This window comes from Anolis sagrei, chromosome 3 (genome assembly GCF_037176765.1).
Source record: "Anolis sagrei isolate rAnoSag1 chromosome 3, rAnoSag1.mat, whole genome shotgun sequence".
Taxonomy (NCBI): Eukaryota; Metazoa; Chordata; class Lepidosauria; order Squamata; family Dactyloidae; genus Anolis; species Anolis sagrei.
Window position 1 is genome coordinate 157,781,390 of NC_090023.1, and position 20,967 is coordinate 157,802,356.

Genomic DNA, 20,967 nt, shown 5'->3' on the forward strand with positions numbered 1-20,967 from the left:
TTTGGCTACATTAAAAAGAAGCTTAGTTATATCTCATATCCTTGATACATTTCTGTGTTAAATTTATCACATTAGTAGAGCTCATTTCTATAAATATGCTTAGGATCATACTTTTAACAGCCATGAAATCTACCTAAAATTTATTTTGTCTGTGTCATAATATTATTTACATCAAACCATGGGGAGTAATGTGTTGAAAGGCTTAACAATACTAGAAATAAGAAACAAACATGGGCAGATCAAATGAATGTTCAACAAGATTTACTGTTTCAATGTTATAATGAATTCAACATCAAAGCATAAAAACAGCTGCAGAATATATTTATTTAGGGAGTTTTATTACAGACATCTATTTAAGAAGAATGGGGAGGGAGAGTCACATTGATTCATGGGGGTTGTTTGAAATGTGCATTTGACATACATTTTAATTATGTCTTTCACTGGTACAAATATTTTACATTCTGCAATCATAGAAAGATGCATTGCTCACTGTCACTGAAACTGCCCCCCACCCCAAACCCAGTCCAAATATGATTCTATTCATTTGTGACTTGGTTTCTCTTATGGTGTAATCTGATGAAAAAATTATTGGAAGAGAACTATTATGTGATTCTGGGTTTTGGTTAGAGACAAAAAATATCTCAGTCATTCTAGGCATAAAGTGAAAGACATAATTTTTATTCTATTAACCAGAAAAGTGTAGATGGTGTATATTAATTTTGGATAAGAATGTGCCTTTCACATTTTGAGACTTTTGTGGATAAGTGATTAAGGCTGAAACTACTACTTAGCTGCTAGTAAAGGTAAAGGTAGTCCCCTGACATTAAGTCCAGTCATGTCTGACTCTGGGGTGTGGTGCTCATCTCCATTTCTAAGCCGAAGAGCCAGCGTTGTCCGTAGACACCTCCAAGGTGCCGGAGCAGTACCTATTGATCTACTCACATTTGCATGTTTTCAAACTGCTAGGTTGGCAGAAGCCAGGGCTGACAGCGGAAGCTCTCGCCGCTCCCTGGAATCGAACCTGTGACCTTGCGATCAACAAGCTCAGCAGCTCAGTGCTTTAACCCACTGTGCCACCGGGGCTCCGTAGCTGCTAGTACAAGGAGTTATTTCTCCCTTCCCCTTTGTAATCCCATGTGACATCAATAGTTCCTTCCCCTTTGGATAATGTTTCAGAAAGGGCTTCAGAGGGAGAATTGCTGTCTGCTTCTCAATTCTCCAGTGAAGGAGAGATCACTAGACCAACCCTGAAGACTAGGTCAGTCTGGGGCCCTTTCACACTACCTAATTATAGCAACGTGGAATCCTGTGGATTGTAGTTTGTAGATGAGGCACTAGAACTCCCTTGTCTAAGAAATTGTCTAAGAAATTAAAATACTACTGCTATATTGAAAATCCCAGGATTCAATAGGACAGAACAATTTTACTAAGTGGAATCATAACTGTGTAGAGCAGTGTTTCTCAATCTTCCTAATGCCACGACCCTTAATACAGTTCCTTATGTTGTGGTGACCCTCAATCATTATTTTTGTTGCTACTTCAGAACTATAATTTTTCTACTGTTCTGAATTGTAATGTAAACATCTGATATGTGGGATGTGTTTTCATTCACTGGACCAATTTGGCACAAATACCTGATATAATAATAATAATAATAATAATAATAATAATAATAATAACAACACTTTATTTGTACCCCGCTACCATCTCCCCAAGGGACTCAGTGCGACTTACATGAGGCCAAGCCCAAATACAACAATACAAGCAATAATAACAACAATACAAGCAATTAAAATAAACATGGACAATACAATAATGCAACATTAACAATAAGACCAAAATTTGATATGACCAAATTTGAATACTGGTGTGGTTGGGAGGGGGGGAGAGGGTTATTGATTTGGTCATTTGGGAGTTGTAGTTGCTGGGATTGATAGTTCACCTACTATTAAAGAGCATTTGGAACTCCACCAAGGATGGAATTGAACCAAACTTGGCTACACAAAACCCACATGACCAACAGAAAATACTGGAAGGGTTTAGTGGGCACCAACCTTGAGTTTTTGAGTTGTAGTTTATCTATACCCAGAGAGCACTGTGAACTCAAACACTGATGACCAAATTTGGCATCAATACTCAATATACCCAAATGTGAATACTGGTGAAGTTTGGGGAAAATAGACCTTGACATTTTGGAGTTGCAGTTGTTGCAATTTACAGTTCACCTACAATCAAAGAGCATTCTGAACCCCACCAGTGATAGAATTGGGCCAAATTTCCCACACAGAACCCCCATAATCAACAGAAAAGACTGTGTTTTCTGACGGCTGTTGGCGACCCCTCTGACACCCCCTCACGACTCCCCTAGGGGTCCCGACCCCCAGGTTGAGAAACACTGGTGTAGAGTGAAAAGGCCCATAGAGGAAGAACACTGGATCTTGGTCAAAAGACTACTGGATCTTTGATAAACTATTATGGATTTTTTTGCTTTTAAAAGCAAAGGCAGGCTGGGATATAAAGTGGAGGGAAGTTGCTTTACTTCCTTTATTCACCATTCTTCAGATTGAAGTGACACTCGCCAAGTTCTTCCAGAGATTACAGAATCTTATGAAAAGGGAAGCCTACACTATACAGGGAGGAACTATATGTGTGATGATGGCTCTTACTTTCAGTTTGTTGCTCTCCAGATGAAGAGTGTGATAACAAGGGATGTGGAATAGCATCCTCCATCTACTAACATGTTTATGTTACCTTTCTTGAATATCTGAATGGGGCTTAGCTTTGTTAGTACTCTTTTCAGCAGACTGACATCAAACCAAGCATAATCTTTAAAAAAAACCCAAATCCTGGGATCCACATTTGAGCCCAGGAGTAAAGGAAGAGCCCCTCCGCCTAATACAAGTGCTACTGAAACAATCCTGTGAGAAATATGCACAAACTGAAATAAACAATGACAGATGTGACTGGATAAGAAGAGGCAGGAAGGAGTACAAGGAGATTTATGTTTCAGTACTTTTAAGGGAAAAAAGAAATACAGAGGAGAGTATGAATAAACTGTAAATAGACTCTGGCAACTTTCAAAACTTACCTTCCTAGAAAAAGAGTAATAGAACAAGAGCACAAGAATGCCTGGTTTCCATAGACTTGACAACTGAAGAGAGATTGGGGATTTGGGGCCACATTGGAATCTAGGGGTTTTTCTGGTGCTATTTAGCAACATTTTGATGGCACTGGGCTTCTTTTACTGATCCAAATCTTTCACAAAAAAATCTGACTGATCCAGATATGATCTGGACCAATGCAGTAAGATCCAGCTGAAATACAGATTGGTCTAGTTGTCCCAGTTCAGTTCGAGATTGGCCTCAGTGGGCGATCATGCCATTGGCAGCAACAAATCTATATTTATTTATTTATTTGCATTATTTCTACCCAGCTCATATCAGCCCGAAGGCAACTCAGAGCTAATAGATAATATTATCCTAGATGAAACTGCTGTCATATATTACAGATGACATTAATCTGTGGAGGCATTGCATTATAGGGAAGAAAAAACTGCACTAAAATAATTGACTATGGAAGGAAAAAAATTCATCATGTATTTTGATTTGGATGATGGTGATGGTAGTGGTGATGAGGATAATGGTAGTAATAAAAATAATCCTTGTGTTTTGTTTGTTTGTTTGTTTTGGTAGAAAACACACAAAACATATTCAGGAGCAGCTGAAAGAGTCACAGAATGGGAAAACGTACAGCCTTAATGCTTCCAGCATGATGGCAAAATCAGATCCCAGGACCCAAAGCCGAGTCCAGCTGCAAAATGTAAGTAAACTTGTCAAGCTCAGCCTTTAATTAGTCTGGATAAATGTTTGATGGTGATGTTTTCAGTTTTATATCTTCTCCCTCAGTGCCCAGATGTGCCACTAATTTGCACCTGTGGCACTATGGGACTATCCAAAGAAAGAAATAACTATTCTAACAAAATGTGTTAAAGCAGGGCAAAGTAGTCCTTTCTTCTGTCTTGGCATGGTTTGGTATAATAAATGCTGTCTAATAAATGCTAACTACTGGTCTAAAATTTCTAGAGGGATATCTCAGAGCACTATGGAATAAATCAGCTCAACGCCTTTGGGAAGTGGTTCATTATCTAATGAAAAATAGCTGTTAAAAGTTATCTCTGCAGAAGGTTTCCAAGTGTAAGGCAGCTGGGCAAGAACCAATATAAGCATGTGACTAAGAGGGGCATATCTTCATTCAGAACTCACCACAGAATCCACTCAGTAGGCGACCTCAGGTGAGTTCTTTAGGTCCAACTCCTCATCTGTATTATTGGAGTCATGGGAGCCATCAGTTTTAGTGGCATTATCCTTCTCCAGTTCCTTTTACCACAGAAAATAATATGTGCCAGTGAACACAGTTTGACATGGTGATCATAGGAACCAAACAAAAGATGATATTAGTCTGCAGGAACCTAGTCTCACACTATTACCCCCCCCCCCCAAGTGTTTCAGAAGCACTTAACATACATTACTCCTTACATCCAAAAGTAATGAGTTGTTGCTAATCAGTACATAAGAGAGAGTGGGGAGGGGGGGAGATGAGAGGTGCTTCCTTGTTATCCCAAAAGTGACTGAATGGGGGTAATAAGCACAATCTATTCTTAGACCATATCTTCTTCTGAAGCCCGGCGGCGGGAGCCAATTGGCACCTGAGGGGGCATCGCTGCCTCCTCCTCAGCATTGATAGCCAAGGCAGGCCTGGAGTGGAAGAGCCCCTCGGTCAGGAATGACTTGAATGGAAGAGCCCTGAAGTTTCCCCAGTGCTAGTGCTGTTTTTTCCTACTGCACATGTGTATCTGCCATTAACGAAGCTGTTTCGGAAGTTTCGGAAAGTTTTGGAAAAAAATTATTTTTAAAGGAAGTGACTTTAGAATCAAACCACCAGCACCCCCTACAGCCGAAATGAGTTTTGAACCATTTTTTTTTGGATCAAACAAGCCTAGTATTTACCTTCAATTCCTAAAGTTCTTATTGATATTCTTTCCTATATTTCTTCTAAACTTTTATGCACTTAAAATTATTAGTGTTTGTTCTTACTCTCTGAACTGAAGTTCTGGAAAAAGGTTATTGATGAAAATTAAAACAAGCAAACCTCAATACCACGGCACAAGTGGTATCTTGAGAAAGAGAGAGAGAGATCACTCCACATACTTTGATCTTCATTTTGCTACTGCTCTTGCTTTGCCTCTTAGAAATGCAATGATTCTTCTGTGGATACATGCACAGATAGCAGAAATCAAGGGCAATAAACAGGAATCCTCTCCATCTCACAGTTTGCTATGCTTCATTTTACTGAAGCTGATAGTACATTTCTCTTTCTCTTCCCTTCACAGAGAGACAAGATTAATGAGATGTATTCATTATGCATTGCAATTTACTATCTCATAATTGAAGGTTGCTTACTACTTGAAGGTTACTTTGCATAATAGCATAAGCTGCAACTTTTGGCAGGTATTGCTTGATAAGAACAGCTTTTACCTTTCCTTCAAACCAAAACCATGCAGGAAAAATTAGCCTGCTTTAAATAAGTTGATATGTCATCAGAGACAGCCAAGCTGGTTTGATTCATTACATCATAGTAATATTCTGCTCCGTTTACCACTTCTCATTACTGTAAACTAGAGCCTACTACTAGGCACTATGTTCCTCTTTAAGAATGATCTAAATATGAAGTTTAGGGCCTGATCATTTGCTGGATGAAAATGTTTGACTGCTGTAGCCATTCTGACTTTCCTATAGAGCCCTGGAAATTATTTGTATGAAAAGTCATGTGCTAAAAGATTCCAAATCCTTTATACAAGCCATGGGGAAATTATTTCCTAAATGCTTGAAACCTGTCTTCTCCCCAATACCCCAGAACAAAAAGATGCTATTCATGTGGCAAGATCACAATTATGGATAAGAGACTAGCTGCCAAACCTTGGTGGGGCAGAACTAGAAGAGCCTGCTGGGTGGGCAATTATGACAGGGGAGCAGGGAGAGTTGAAGAGCTTCCACCTTGTAATACAGCTGAACCCCAACCTGGCAAAAAATATCAAATACCTTCCTGAAATTGCCCAATTTAGAGCAGTTTGTGGATAGTGAGGTCTGGACTGTGGATATCAAGGTCCAGTACAGAGATAATGAGGTCCGACATGCATACACTGAGATCTGTGCCTGATGACTCTGTGCCTGGTGAGACCCAAAGCTAAAAATGAGCATTCCCCAAAGAAGTCTCACCAGTTGAAGCAGTTGAAGCAGAAGCCACCAAGGCTGATTGGCAGAGCCGGCTCTGATGTCACAAGCAGCTGGGAGGATTCCCTCTATGTGGAGGAGCTGCGGCACCCAGCAGCCAGTAAGAGAGCTTTCCCCACTTTGGATGCAGATTCCAGCTTTTCAATGGCAGGCAGGGGGTTGGATGGTAAAGAAAAACAAAGAAGAATATAGTTTTATGGATGGATTACAGTGTCTCAACCTCGAGACACATAAAGCGGGGTCTTCTAAACTCCAGGAAGAGTGTCAGGTGATTATGAGTCTTCTATGTCCATTATGTGACATAAAAGGTTAGCCCAATTCATGGTGTGGTCATCCTTTGTGCAGTCTACCCCGGAATCAATAGAGATGGATTGATTCCAAAGATGCTTGAGTCCTTTGTTGAGGTGAAGGCCAGGAAGGCACAAAGGAAATTCCATGTCACGGAGTACCGGTGAAAGGTCACCAAGATTATGGTGGTGGCTTCATGGCTCCAAAGATATTTTATAATACGATAAACAAAATATTACAACACACACACATAAGGGATCCCAGTATCCACAGATACTGGGGGCATCTGGTTTTGGATGCCTAGGATGCCAAGATCATGTGGCCAGCATGACTGCATTAAGCGCTGTTACCTTCCTGCCGGAGCAGTACCTATTGAATAACTCACATTTGCATGTTTTCAAACTGCTAGGTTGGCAGAAGCTGGGGCTAACAGTGGGAGCTCACACCGCTTCCCAGATTTGAACCTGCAACCTTTCAGTCAGCAAGTTCAATGGCTCAGCAATTTAGACCACTGCACCACCGGGGCTCCTATCATATCATATCATATCATATCATATCATATCATATCATAATAGTTTCATTACATTTCCATAAGCTTTAACCAAAATTCATAACCTTCTTATCACAAATACAAATGTATGAAAGTGAATGTGTATGAAATAAAATATGATGAATTTGTCCATTAAAGCTCACTATGTTGGGTGTATTTCTCTTAAAAGGTTTTAGTTTTCATCTCTTTTCCTCAAATGCAGCAATCATAGTTATCCCTTCAGACCATATTATGGATCTCAATGGGAAACCCCATGTATGTATATTTCAGACTGGCTTTTCTTGAGGGCACAATGTGAAGGGTTACAATCTCTGATCTGTTTGAGTGCCTCGGAGAGCAAATCTTGGTAAACTAGAGCCTTTTGCCATATTCCTACAGTTTCATAGCACTGAGATGTCAATATTACTAAATTATTTTGGGATATTTGGCAAACCTGTTTTAGCATTCTGAATATAACAGCTTTTGAAGTGCCCAAGACCTCATGCATCCATGTATCCATTCCACATAACATGGAATTAATTTAGCTGACACAATTTTATCTTCTTTGAATTTGAAATTCAAAATCCTGATCAATAATTGTTTCTCTAAAAGTTAAACTACTTTCTTTGTTCAGTTGTTTCTTTTTTCAGTGTTATCATTAGAGTACCACTTACTAAATCTTTGATTCCATTAATATGTAATATTAGGGTTTTTTTTTCCTGAAATGCCAAATAGATGACCGATCAGCTTGCAGTTGCAGATTTAGCAAAGAAATTATAAATCTTGAAGGATTTCTTTTTAAAATAAATAAATCTGTTTTTGTCTTTTCTCTTACCTTCCCTCAAACTTCCGTTGCTGAAACTTGACTCCTTAATTCTTCCCTGTCTTCTCTCATTTTTAGTCAGAGATATATTTATTTTTGTTTTCAAAGTATATGTCAGAGTCACTTCCAATCAGATTTTGTTGTCTGTCTCATAACTTGCTTCCTCAAGCAACTATAATGAGTTTTTCTCTTCTTACATGTGTATGTTTGTTTTTAATTTATGATGGTGTCAGAGAGGACTAGTTCAATTGAGGTACTATGCCTGGAGGCAGCAAAGCATACCTCTAGAAGAATAAATAGGGTATTTCAAAAAGATAGACCCGATTTGAAATTGCTATATCTGTGTAACCATGAGATGCCCATGAATGAAACTTTTACAGCTTGAAGGAGTGGGACATCGAGTTTCAAATGATTACTTCTAGATGCTTTTCCCAGTGTAAAAACAGCACCTATCCTCAGTTATTCACAAGATACTTACTTACTTACTTAGGCGATCCCTCGTTTTCCGAGGAGGATTGTCTTCCAGTATTCTTTTGGGTCTGTATGTGGCTGTGGAGCCCTATTCTTGCTCTGCATCTTCTTCCGCAGTGAGGGCATTGGTTTCCAGGTGAAAGGCGGTCTCAGTTGGGGTTGGCTTGACGCGCCTTCCTCTTGGCACACTTCTCCCCTTCGGCCTCCATTTGTGCCTCTTCAAATTCTGCAGCACTGCTGGTCACAGCTGACCTCCAGCTGGAGCGGTCAAGGGCCAGGTCTTCCCAGTTCTCAGTGTCTATGCCAGAGTTTTTAAGGTTGGCTTTGAGCCCATCTTTAAATCTCTTTTCCTGCCCACCAACATTCCGTTTTCCATTCTTGAGTTCGGAGAAGAGCAACTGCTTTGGGAGACAGTGGTCAGGCATCCGGACTACGTGGCCGGTCCAGCGGAGTTGATGGTGGAGGACCATTGCTTCAATGCTGGTGGTCTTTGCTTCTTCCAACATGCTGACGTTTGTCCGCCTGTCTTCCCAAGAGATTTGCAGGATTTTCCGGAGGCAGCACTGATGGAATCGTTCCAGGAGTTGCATGTGATGTCTGTAGACAGTCCACATCTCACAGGCATATAGCAGGGTTGGGAGGACAATAGCTCTATAAACAAGCACCTTGGTATCCCTAGGGATGTCCCAGTCCTCAAACACTCTCTGCTTCATTCAGAAAAATTTTGCGCTCGCAGAGCTCATGCGATGTTGTATTTCGGTGTCGATGTTGACTTTGGTGGAGAGGTGGCTGCCAAGGTAGTGGAAATGATCAACATTTTCTAATGTTACACCATTAAGCTGTATCACTGGCATTGGAGAGAGGTTGGCTGGTGTCTGCTGGAACAGCACCTTGGTTTTTTCAATGTTCAATGACAGGCCGAGCTTCTCGTATGCTTCTGCAAAGATGTTTAGAGTGGCTTGTAGATCTTCTTCTGAATGCGCACAGACGATGTTGTCATCAGCATACTGGAGTTCTATAACAGATGTTGTTGTAACCTTGGTTTTGGCTTTCAGTCTGCTGAGGTTGAATAGCTTGCCATTTGTCCGATAGATGATTTCCACTCCAGTGGAAATTCACAAGATGACAATATTGTAACAGAAGGGTTTTTGTGTTCCACTATACAGCAAGAGTGAATCTGTAATAGTGGTGCAGTGTACATTTCAACAGTATTTTGGCACTGATTTGCCAGTGCCAAAGAGCATTGGTCACAGTTACATACAATTTAAGGAAACAGGATGTTTCAGAGGAAGTGCATCATTAACCCACACTATCTTATTAAAAACTGTTGATTTTTCAAAACAAGAAATAAACTTATTTGTTTCTCATTTTATCTCTTTCCCCTTGGGCAGCTCAGGGCAGAAAATTGACCCCAACTAATTGCATTTGTCCATCCCTGCTTGGAATGATTACATTTATTCCTTTCTAGAATTATTATTACAAAGGAATGGTATGACAGATTAGGACTTTTTGTCTTTTACTCTCCCTCTGATACACACACACACACACACACACAGATTTTCTTCTTTTGTTTCTTCAGCTTGGAATTCTGTTCAACATTGAATTTCGGTATATAAAAGGTTTGATACACAAGGCAAATTGTGAACCAAATTCCCTTTTCCATCTTTTCCCTAAAGGAAGTGACATTTAAATGTACAGAAATTACTCTAATCCTGTCACTTTTTAATACACTGTCCAGATGCATTGCAAATTTGTTTTTCACTTCAACCAGCCTCATTTATGTTTCAGCTGTTTGAACAACTGCAGCTTAGAAACAAAGCAGACCCTTGACTCTTCTCTCACTCACTTACATACCTCTATGCCAACTAAAGTTTCTGCAGATTGATTATAAAAACTGCAAGCTACATTAACGTTGGATGTAACAGATCCCTTTACCTCAGCTGACCCCAAAAGTCAGACTCTAGAAATCCTACTGCTCATTTGTTGTTGAGGTGTTGAGTATTCAAAGCCTCTGCTCACTCTTTTTATGGTTAAACTGCAATTGAACTAGACTGCAAGGAATGGAAAAAAACATCCAGATGAAAATATAGCGGTTTGGAATCCCAGTGGCATGAACTATATTTTGAGAAATTATTTGTGCAGTTATGAACATTGTTTTTATTGTTTTTGTTTTTGTTGTTTTGCTTTTGCAAGCGAATCACATTTTTTAAAATCTTGGCTTTATCAAAACATCTTTCAGAAAGTTGGGGGGAAAGACCATCAGTTTTACAGAACCATCCACAAATATTTATGGGAAGTGTGTGTGTGTGTGTGTGTGTGTGTGAGAGAGAGAGAGAGAGAGAGAGAGAGAGAGAGAACAAAAATGTCAGTAAAAAGTGGTTTGCATGAAAAGTGGGGGGTTTTTTGGCGTGTCAGGAGCAAGTCGCTTCTGGTGTGAGAGAACTGGCCATCTGCAAGGATGTTGCCCAGGGGATGCCTGGATGATTTTGATGTTTTTATCATCCTTGGCTTTATCAAAACAGCACCGAAATCAGATTGACTACATCCTTTGCAGCCAAAGGTGGCGGACATCCATCCAGTCGGTGAAAACAAGACCTGGGGCTGACTGTAGCTCAGATCACGAACTTCTTATTGCTCAATTTAAAATAAAACTAAAGAGATCAGGGAAAATACACAGACCAGTTAGATATGATCTCACTAACATTCCTAGCGAATATACAGTGGAAGTGAAGAACAGATTTGAAGGACTAGATTTAGTAAACAGAGTCCCAGAAGAATTATGGACAGAAGTCCACAACATTGTTCAGGAGACGGCAACAAAGTACGTTCCAAAGAAAAAGAAAACCAAGAAGGCAAAATGGTTGTCTGCTGAGACACTGGAATTAGCCCAAGAAAGGAGGAAAGCAAAAGGAAACAGTGATAGTAAGAGGAGATATGCCCAGTTAAATGCGCAATTCCAGAGGTTAGCTAGAAGAGATAAGGAACTATTTTTAAATAAGCAATGCATGGAAGTGGAAGAAGACAACAGAATAGGAAGGACAAGAGACCTCTTCCAGAAAATTAGAAACATTGGAGGTAAATTTCAGGCAAAAATTGGTATGATAAGAAACAAAGATGGCAGGGACCTAACAGAAGCTGAAGAGATCAAGAGAAGGTGGCGAGACTATACAGAAGATCTGTATAGGAAGGATAATAATATTGAGGATAGTTATGATGGTGTGGTGAATGAATTAGAACCAGACATCCTGAGGAGTGAGGTTGAATGGGCCTTAAGAAGCATTGCTAACAACAAGGCAGCAGGAGACGACGGGATCCCAGCTGAACTGTTTAAAATCTTAAAAGATGATGCTGTCAAGGTGATGCATGCCATTTGCCAGCAAATATGGAAAACACAAGAATGGCCATCAGACTGGAAAAAATCAACTTATATCCCCATACCAAAAAAGGGAAATGCGAAGGACTGCTCCAACTTCCGTACAGTGGCCCTTATTTCTCATGCCAGTAAGGTAATGCTCAAGATCCTGCAAGGAAGACTCCAGCAATACATGGAGCGAGAGTTGCCAGATGTTCAAGCTGGGTTTAGAAAAGGCAGAGGAACGAGAGACCAGATTGCCAATATCCGCTGGATAATGGAGAAAGGCAGGGAGTTTCAGAAAAACATCTACTTCTGCTTCATTGACTATTCTAAAGCCTTTGACTGTGTGGATCATAATAAATTGTGGCAAGTTCTTGGTGGGATGGGCATACCAAGTCACCTTGTCTCTCTCCTGAGGAATCTGTACAAGGACCAAGTAGCAACAGTCAGAACTGACCACGGAACAACAGACTGGTTCAAGATTGGGAAAGGCGTATGGCAAGGCTGCATCCTCTCACCCAACCTTTTTAACTTGTATGCAGAACACATCATGCGATGTGCGGGGCTGGATGAATGCAAAGCTGGGGTGAAAATTGCTGGAAGAAACATTAACAACCTCAGATATGCAGATGACACCACCCTGATGGCCGAAAGCGAGGAGGAGCTGAGGAGCCTTCTAATCAAGGTGAAAGAAGAAAGTGCAAAAGCCGGGTTGCAGCTAAACGTCACAAAAACCAAGATTATGGCAACAAGAATGATTGACAAATGGAAAATAGAGGGAGAAACTGTGGAGGCCGTGACAGACTTTGTATTTCTAGGTGCAAAGATTACTGCAGATGCAGACTGTGGCCAGGAAATCAGAAGACACTTACTTCTTGGGAGGAGAGCAATGTCCAGTCTCGATAAAATAGTGAAGAGTAGAGACATCAGACTGGCAACAAAGATCCGCCTAGTCAAAGCCATGGTATTCCCTGTAGTCACCTACGGATGTGAGAGCTGGACCTTAGGGAAGGCTGAGCGAAGGAAGATCGATGCTTTTGAGCTGTGGTGTTGGAGGAAAGTGCTGAGAGTGCCTTGGACACATAGAAATATTAAGAAAAATGGGAATTATTTATCTTCCCATTTAGGATAATTACGAGACAACAGTTTGCATCTGTATTATTAGAACTCCAGGTAGAGAACTATCCTTTGTAAAATTACTAATATAATGGAGACATTTGAAACTTGCCATATAATAAGTCACATATTCACCCCAATATCATCGGCTTTGAGTAGTAGTAACTCTGCTTTACAGATAAAGATATTATTTACCAGTGCCACGAAGCACAGGTCAACATGTTTTGCTGCCTAAGGCAGAACAACAAATGCCTCTTCCCATTTATGTAATCTTAGTGCGTCATACTCCAAACCGGCCAAGTTACTTGATCACATAAAACTGGCAATATTCAGGCATATATGGCTATAATCATCTCTCCACATTCCTGGTAGAGGTGTGCAATTCAGCCAAAAGGCATGTCATTTTGGGGTCAATTTTTGGCTAACCTCTCATTCTGTTTACCGGGAAGTTACGTGAATCCAGAGGGGCGTTGTCGTTTTCATTCAGCAAAGACTCGACCCATTGTCTACAATGGGAAACTTTAAAAGCTCAATCCTCAGTCATTTTAATGCCTATCTGCATGAACCTACCTCAGTTTTAGACCCATTTACAACTGCACCAATTTATTGATTTTTTAGAATTATTTTTGTATTTAAACTATAACATTTTAAAAAATAAGGCAAACCACAAGAGACGATTCTGGGAATTGTAATTGCTGGTTGTGTCCATTATCAGCCAATCAGAGCATGGACATAACCAGGTTTTTCACTGTATGAGAAACAAAGAGAGAGAGAAAACTTCAATCCCTATCATGCTCCAAGAGGCACTCCGAGTCTTTTTCAATGCCCACCCCAGGTAAGTGCTGCTGGGAAAGTGAGTTCCCAGCAGGGCCCTCTCTGGAAGAGGAACCTAGGAAACTTTCAAAAAGAAATGGATGGACCCTGTTGCTGCCAGGGAGGGATAAAAAGACACTGAAATAATCCCATCTTTTCCAGGAGCCCCACGGTTGACCCCTGCCTCAGATATATTGCAGACTTAATTCTATCCTCTCTAGTAGCCTATAAAATCCATCTCTCTTAATCCATTTTGCTGAGCTTTTGGTTCCCTACCCGCCCCTCATTCTGTTTTCGGAGATTATATGAAACGGACCACTGAATATTTTTTGTTTTAACTGGTTTGGGCCTAAGCCTAAATTCTGGTTGTAAAATACAATAGTAATAGCATAAATAATTAGTGATGTTGATCATTCTCAATTCACTGTCCTTTGTGATCCTGAAAAGGTGTTGTCAGAAACAGCTGGTTCACTTTTTCTAATAGTAAAACTAGTCTAAATATAGGGCTGGGAACTACCCTTATACTTTTCTTAAAATGCAAGTGTGCAGGGGATTCAGTCTGAGGTTTCCTTTTTTAAACATTATCTGCTGTTTTTAATCCAGAAAATTGTGTTTAGAATAATTAATTATAGTTCCAGATCCAATGCATATTGTGTTTACACGTTTTAAGTAATAACTTTAAAAGGCTTTTCAGAGGTATCTAGAATAGATTTTAGGGCTCTTGACCTATAGTAAAAAATAAACTCTGAGTCATCTCATCATTGCCTCAACACCCAGAATAGATCATGAGGTAGCAGTGCAGGGTATTCCACAAGGAAATGCTTGAAATATGTAATATTCCTAACCCACAATTTGGTTACAATTTGAGTTGCCTACGGGCTGAGAAAGGCAGTATACAAATCCAGTAAATAAAGAAAGAAATATAAGTAGTTATAAAAATGTAACAATTTCCCAGCATGCCATAAAGGAGGGCAAGTTGTACTCATAATATCATTTAGTTTGAGCTACTAGCTAGGCCAATCTTGTGGATTTGGAAATAAGACTGCTTTTACAAGACATCATGTAGGGGTTTTAGCATTGGACCATGACACTAGAAATTAGGGTTCAAACCCGCACTCATCTATAAAACCCTACTGAACTTGGGCAAGTCTCTCCCTCTTTATCTCAAAGAAAGACAATGGCAAACCTCTTCTGCACAAATCATACAAAAAACAGTGATAGGTTCATCTTAGCTTCACCTTAAATCAGAAATTACTTAAAGGCACACAACAATAATTGAATGGGGGGATGGGGCAAGAAAATATTTCAAAAAACAAACTCTGTAGTGCAGTACTAGTTTGAAGTGAAAAGAGAAATCTCTCCCCGCCCCCCCAACTCCCCCTCCCCCCCACGTCCTCAATATTATGTGTTTCAGAACACAGAACACAAATTAGCCCAAATACAAAGCAAATACTGTTGGTGCCCAGCAGAAAGATGCTGGGGATTTCTCAGAGGGATGCTGGATTTCCCATTGGGGAGACTGTGTGTGATCAGGGTGAATTGCAGGCCTTAGATCTTAGAGAATTGCCAGCAGTTACAGTTCAGACACAGGATGTTTGGAATTCCAATGTTTGTTCCTTAGCAACCGGGGAAAAGTCTGTTTCTCTTGGGACTCGACCTTCAGCAGAAGATGGGGAGGTTTCCCATGATATCAGATTAGGTCTCCGCATGGAGGTAGTAAAGGATAGATTAATTAGGCATTTGAAAAGTCTCAGTGAGATGTCCTTGAGACATGTCTCATGTCTTCTTGGTTGGACCTGAGCTTAAATTAAGTGATGTTTACTTGATGTCTCCAGAGCAGACAACATTGCCACAGATTCAAGTTCCCGTTTCAGCTCTCAAGCTCATGATTTAAGTCAACTGTGTTTGCCTATGTTCCTGTAAGAGTTTTTCCTTGGAAAAGTTCCTGTTTTCATGCTTATGGATTTATGCCTTTGACCTTGACTTCTTGGATTCCATGTACCTTGCTGTTTTGGACTACTGAACTTTATATATATGGACTACTGCTATTTTATAGCACCCTTTCCACTGCTTTTGGGGGGATGCCCTTTTTCCCCCTTTGTGCAGGCTTTTGTAAATAAAGCTGTAGTTAGATACTACTGGACTCTGGTGTTGTGCTGGGTAAAAAGGTGTTCCCAAGGCTATCGTGCAAAAAAACAAAAAACAAACTCGTGCCAAATATGAATTACAATAGTCAAATCACCCTCTAGACCAAATTGAATTGGACTGCTCCTGCCTTAGACAGAGCTAGGGAGCATATGCTGAGAGGTAGTCATAAGATATTAAAGGTGAGAGTTGTGCTCCAGGTAAGACTGTAATCTTTTACCTATATCGTTTTCTCTCTCACTTTATAATGTGCTTTTTAATGCTTTTTTAAAATCCGTGAATGAGAATGGCCTTTGGTCTGGGCATTAATAAATGGGAAACCTTTTCTAAAATCCGAAAAATGCAAGGAATTGTTGTTTAACCTTCTAAATGTTGTTAGCAGTGGTATCACAGGATGTTGTCCAACATTTTTGTCTGTGCAATATGAAATAAATAAATAAATCTGCAATACACATCTTATACCAAGGCAGTGGACAAACTGGTCAGTGGGAGTGAACCCAGTAGAGATTACTTTAATGGATATTCTGTTTGTGTGAAGATGGGATTGAAAGTCTGAGAGTTAACAAAATTCAATTTCTGTGTAGGTCTTTTTTATGTGTAGGATGAAAGAATTCATGTTTAAGAAATTGTGTAATTATTTAACTGGAAAATTATACTGGAGGTGGAGAGAACTGAAATTGTTATACTCGTAACTAAAAGAGAATTATACTGAAACCCTTTAGTGGAACATTATAAACCCTTTCTCTATTGTAATATGCACATATACACACCTCAGGCAAGACTGAAATGGAACCTTTTCTAAAAGCAGCTTTCTGATTCTTATTAATTTTTACCAAATTTTAAGCTCCGGGGTCCAGTTTACATTGTGACAACTAATTATTTAATGAAGACCATGCCAATGCTTTTATTTAAGTTAAAAGTAGGGAGAAAATACTCCAGGTTTTCATGTAATTCATGTACCTTTGTGACACAGAATTGCCCCATTTCAAAAATGTGTAGTTTGACTCATTGAAAAAGAAACTGAACAAAAGATCTTCCTTCATAATGGTATCTATCTATAGTGATATATTCCCCTATTTAAAACCCATTATTCCCATTTCTGTGGATTATATCCTTATTTTTCCTCATATTTGCAGGGAATCACATTGCTGAGGTCCGGCTTCATTCATACCTTGTTTATTCAGGCATTTTAGTTGCAGTTATTACTCATCCCATTCACTCTGTTCTGGCGAGAATGTGGTCATTCTTGCATTCTATTTCATTGCGTGTTATTTTATGTGTGTTCCCTTAATAAAGAAATGGGTGATTGTCAGGAACATGTTTTGACCAAACCAACCCCTATGAGCCACACTTAAAACATTCCTGAAATAGCATTACATCACATCTAGATGAGTATTAAAATGCCCAAGTATCTTCTCATTCTTTCTGGTTTGGGCCTAATAGTATTTCTGACATTTTTAAATTATTAAACTGTCATGCAGTTTCTATGAACAGGCCCGAGCAGACATAATCAACCCCTACTAAGGAAGTTCAGTGAAACTTTATGTGACGGTTCTATTTAGTGACAACTTTCCCCATGTGACCTTGGTGGTTGCAAAGTTTCTTTCTGAGGAAGCCAGGATTAGACAATTCCCTATTTTAGATACAGGTTTTTAGCCAACTCGTGTTTTAAGCAATTTTTAACTGTTGTTAACTTGACCCATCTCTGTGCCCAAGCACAGTTGTTCTTTGCTCCTAATTCTCATTGCCTGCATACAGGGGCAGCTCAACCCATTACGCAAAGTAAGCATTTGCAGTATAGTTGATTTTGCTCAGGGGTGCTCTTGAGGTGCTCTTGGAGGAAAATAGACCTTGACATATGCGAGTTGTAGTACTGGGATGTATAGTTCACCTATAGTTCACCTACAGCACCATCTTGTCTCCTGCATTTGCCATCCGTTGGGGACCCCTCCCCCCAGCACCAACTGCCGCTCTGGGCCAGAGCGAAGAAAGAGGGGCCAGGGGACAGTTCCACCTTGTCTCCTGTGCTATTCTAATAATATGTTATAATATAATATATTGTATATACATATAATATTTATAATATTGTAATGTAATGCAATATAATACTAGTAATTGTTTTTAAATGCATAATGATTTTGTATTCTGTATATATCTTAAACTGTTGTAAACCGCTCTGAGTCGCCTAAGGGCTGAGAAGAGCGGTATACAAATAAAGTAAATAAATAAATAAATAAATAAATAAATACAATCAAAGAGCATTGTGAACTCCACCATTGATGGAATTGAACCAAATATGGCACACAGAACTCCTACGATGAACAGAATATATATATCAGTGATTGGTGGTGGTGGGGGGGGGGCACCAAAATACTGTTTGCTTACTAGGGCTGGGCGGTTTCGTTTCGTTAATTCGTAATTCGTTAATAATTCGTTAATTTTTTTAATTACAAAACGATAACGAACCATTCTGGAGCAATTTTTTTAAAAAACGAATTTTTAAACACGTTTTATAAATGCTTCGTATTTCGTTATTGTATTCGTTTTGTTATTGTTCTGAGGTCGTTTCGTTATTATTTCCGCATGTCTGGGGCAAGTTTTTTGTTTAATTAGTGAAATAAAATTATAATATCACACCAACAGTCAACAACAGAGTGAGAGGGAAGCTTCAGAAGTTTTTGGAGGTTTTTTAGCGTATTTCGCAGTCGCGTCCGCCATTAACGAATCGATTCGTTATTGTTTCGGAAATCGATTCGTTAATGTTTTGTAATTTTTTTCACATTTACAAAATTTCGTAAATATCGAACTTTTTAAAAGGAAAATTTTGAAATTATTTTAAATAACGAAACGCAAAAACCCCCCAAAAACGAATCAATTTTAGAAACAAATTTTTCCGTTGTTACCCAGGCCTATTGCTTACCATTGAAAATTACCTAGGGCCGCCTCTGCCTGCATACCTTGAGGCTGAAACACGCCGGCACTTACAGTTTTTTATCCTTCTTTTTAGCCAACATGTATTATAAGCAGCTTTTACTATTTGCAATTTTATCCACTGGATGTTCTTAATCTCATTACCTGTACAACTTGTATGCTACAGTGTATTTTGGTCTCAGGACCAAAATAAAATTTATCATCAAATATTTTACAAAAACTTTTTAAAATGTTTCTGTAGTCTAATACCATAAATAATCAGAAATACCATTGATCTTGATCAAGATATCGCCAGGCTCCACCTATTACTTGCTACATTTCCATCCATGTACATTATTCTCTGTGGCCCCATCTATACTGCTATATAAGGCAGTTGCACTATATGGTCAGTGCTGACTCTTATAATGTAATTCAATGAAAATAATAATAATAATACTTTATTTGTATTCCACCCTATCTCCCTGAGGGGACTCAGGACTGATTCTAGCAAACACAGACACAAAGCAAACATTCAATACCTAGAAACAGCAAACACAGATAAAGGTAAAGGTTTCCCCTTCCGGCTCTGAGGAGTGGCACTCTAGCTCTGGGGGGTGGTGTCATCTCTGTTTCAAATCCAAAGAGCCTACATTGTCCGTAGACACCTCCTAGGTCATGTGGCCACTGTGGTTGCATGGAGTACTGTTCACCTTCCCACTGAGGCAATACCTATTGATCTACTCACATATGCATGTTTTTGAACTGCTAGGTTAGCAGAAGCTGAAGATAATAGTGGGAGCTCACGCCGACTCATGGATTCAAACCACCAACCTTCTGATCAGCAAGTTCAACAGCTCAGTGGTTTAACCCGTTGCACCACTGTGACCCCCTTAAACTACATTATATGAGTCTACGCTAACTATATGCCATTTGAAACTGCATTGTACAGCCATGTAGATAAGGTTTGTCGAGCGAAGGGATTTCAGATAGCCACAAAGATGGGAACAGATCCTAAGAACACTCCCAAAATCCTTCAGCTTACAGATCCTAAGAACACTCCCAAAATCCTTCAGCTTATGTTCCAATCTAGTTGAAACATAATGGGAACCATGCCAAAAAATAAAATTTCCAAGTTCTAGATGGAAAAATGCCTGAATGGAGTGTCCCTTCATCTGGAGAATATAGTTCTAGACTAGATAAAGCAAAGATCTGACCCAGTTCCAGATCTCATGCCTCATTTTCTGACTGGCTTTGTCTTTGTATCTTTGCATCTCAAAGATTATATGACAATAGTTTCAATCATATGCTATGTACATGCTTGTTCTCAATGTATATGTACAGTAGGGATCAGATCAGGAGAAACATCGCAACTGTAACAGCTGTTCTATAGAGAAATCAGCTGCTGCATGATGTGATAATTTCTCTTTCACTGGCATTATTTTAGCAGAAGCTGGTTAGCCATCTGTTAGGGATGCTGTACTTGCATCCTATGCTGAAGATTGTATACTGGGCAGGGGACTAATCTAGATGTCCTTCCAAACTTGTGATTCTGTGATAGACCACTTTCAATGTAAGATTAATCTTTCCACTGCTTTTCTTGCTTTCATTTTGCTGCAGTATTCAAAGGCAAACAGACACCAAGAGCCAGCGATGGAAAAAATGATGGAATCTAGTTTTTCAGGAACTCAGCCCTTTTCTGAAGCCTTGTCTCCTGACAGAGGGGGGCAGACTATGAAACCACACAGGTAAGAAAGCGGATCGTTATTGGTATTTGTTGTGTTATACATAGAGAAGACCATTGTAGCTAACAACTAGGGAGGCATTTGGGCGTATAAAGTGTTAAAGAAACCACATTCTGTTCATTAAGCAGATGGTTCAGGCTACTGACATCAAACAGTCATAACTTCTGCTTCAAATTCAACTTCCTTCTCTCTCTTTCTTTTTTTGTACAAAGCCTAGAGGAAGTATTAAGGATACCATCAAAGCTGTAGTCACAGATCAGTGAATGAGACAATTGTATTCTGAAAAGCCATTACAAAATAAGATTCCCCCTGCCATCCTGCCTCATCTCTGTTCATGAAGTTAATGATTCATCCCCCTGCATGCCAGATTGAGATGCCAGCTTCTAAACTTCCTCAGCATTTTGTATTTGCCTGTGCAAGCCAAAATTCCACAAACGACAAAAGCAACAGCCGAAACCAGAACTGGATACATCACGGACCATCAT

General features: G+C 39.6%; 1 protein-coding gene across 1 annotated transcript in view; it reads left to right on the forward strand.

The window, feature by feature from the left end:
• Nucleotides 1–20,967, forward strand: part of NRG3 (neuregulin 3) — an 830,553-nt gene that overhangs the window by 795,000 nt on the left and 14,586 nt on the right. Inside the window, exons 6-7 of the mRNA XM_060769009.2 lie at nt 3,693–3,819; nt 20,358–20,485. Of these exons, the coding sequence (XP_060624992.2) occupies nt 3,693–3,819; nt 20,358–20,485 (255 nt within the window). The remainder of the gene's footprint in view (nt 1–3,692; nt 3,820–20,357; nt 20,486–20,967) is intronic.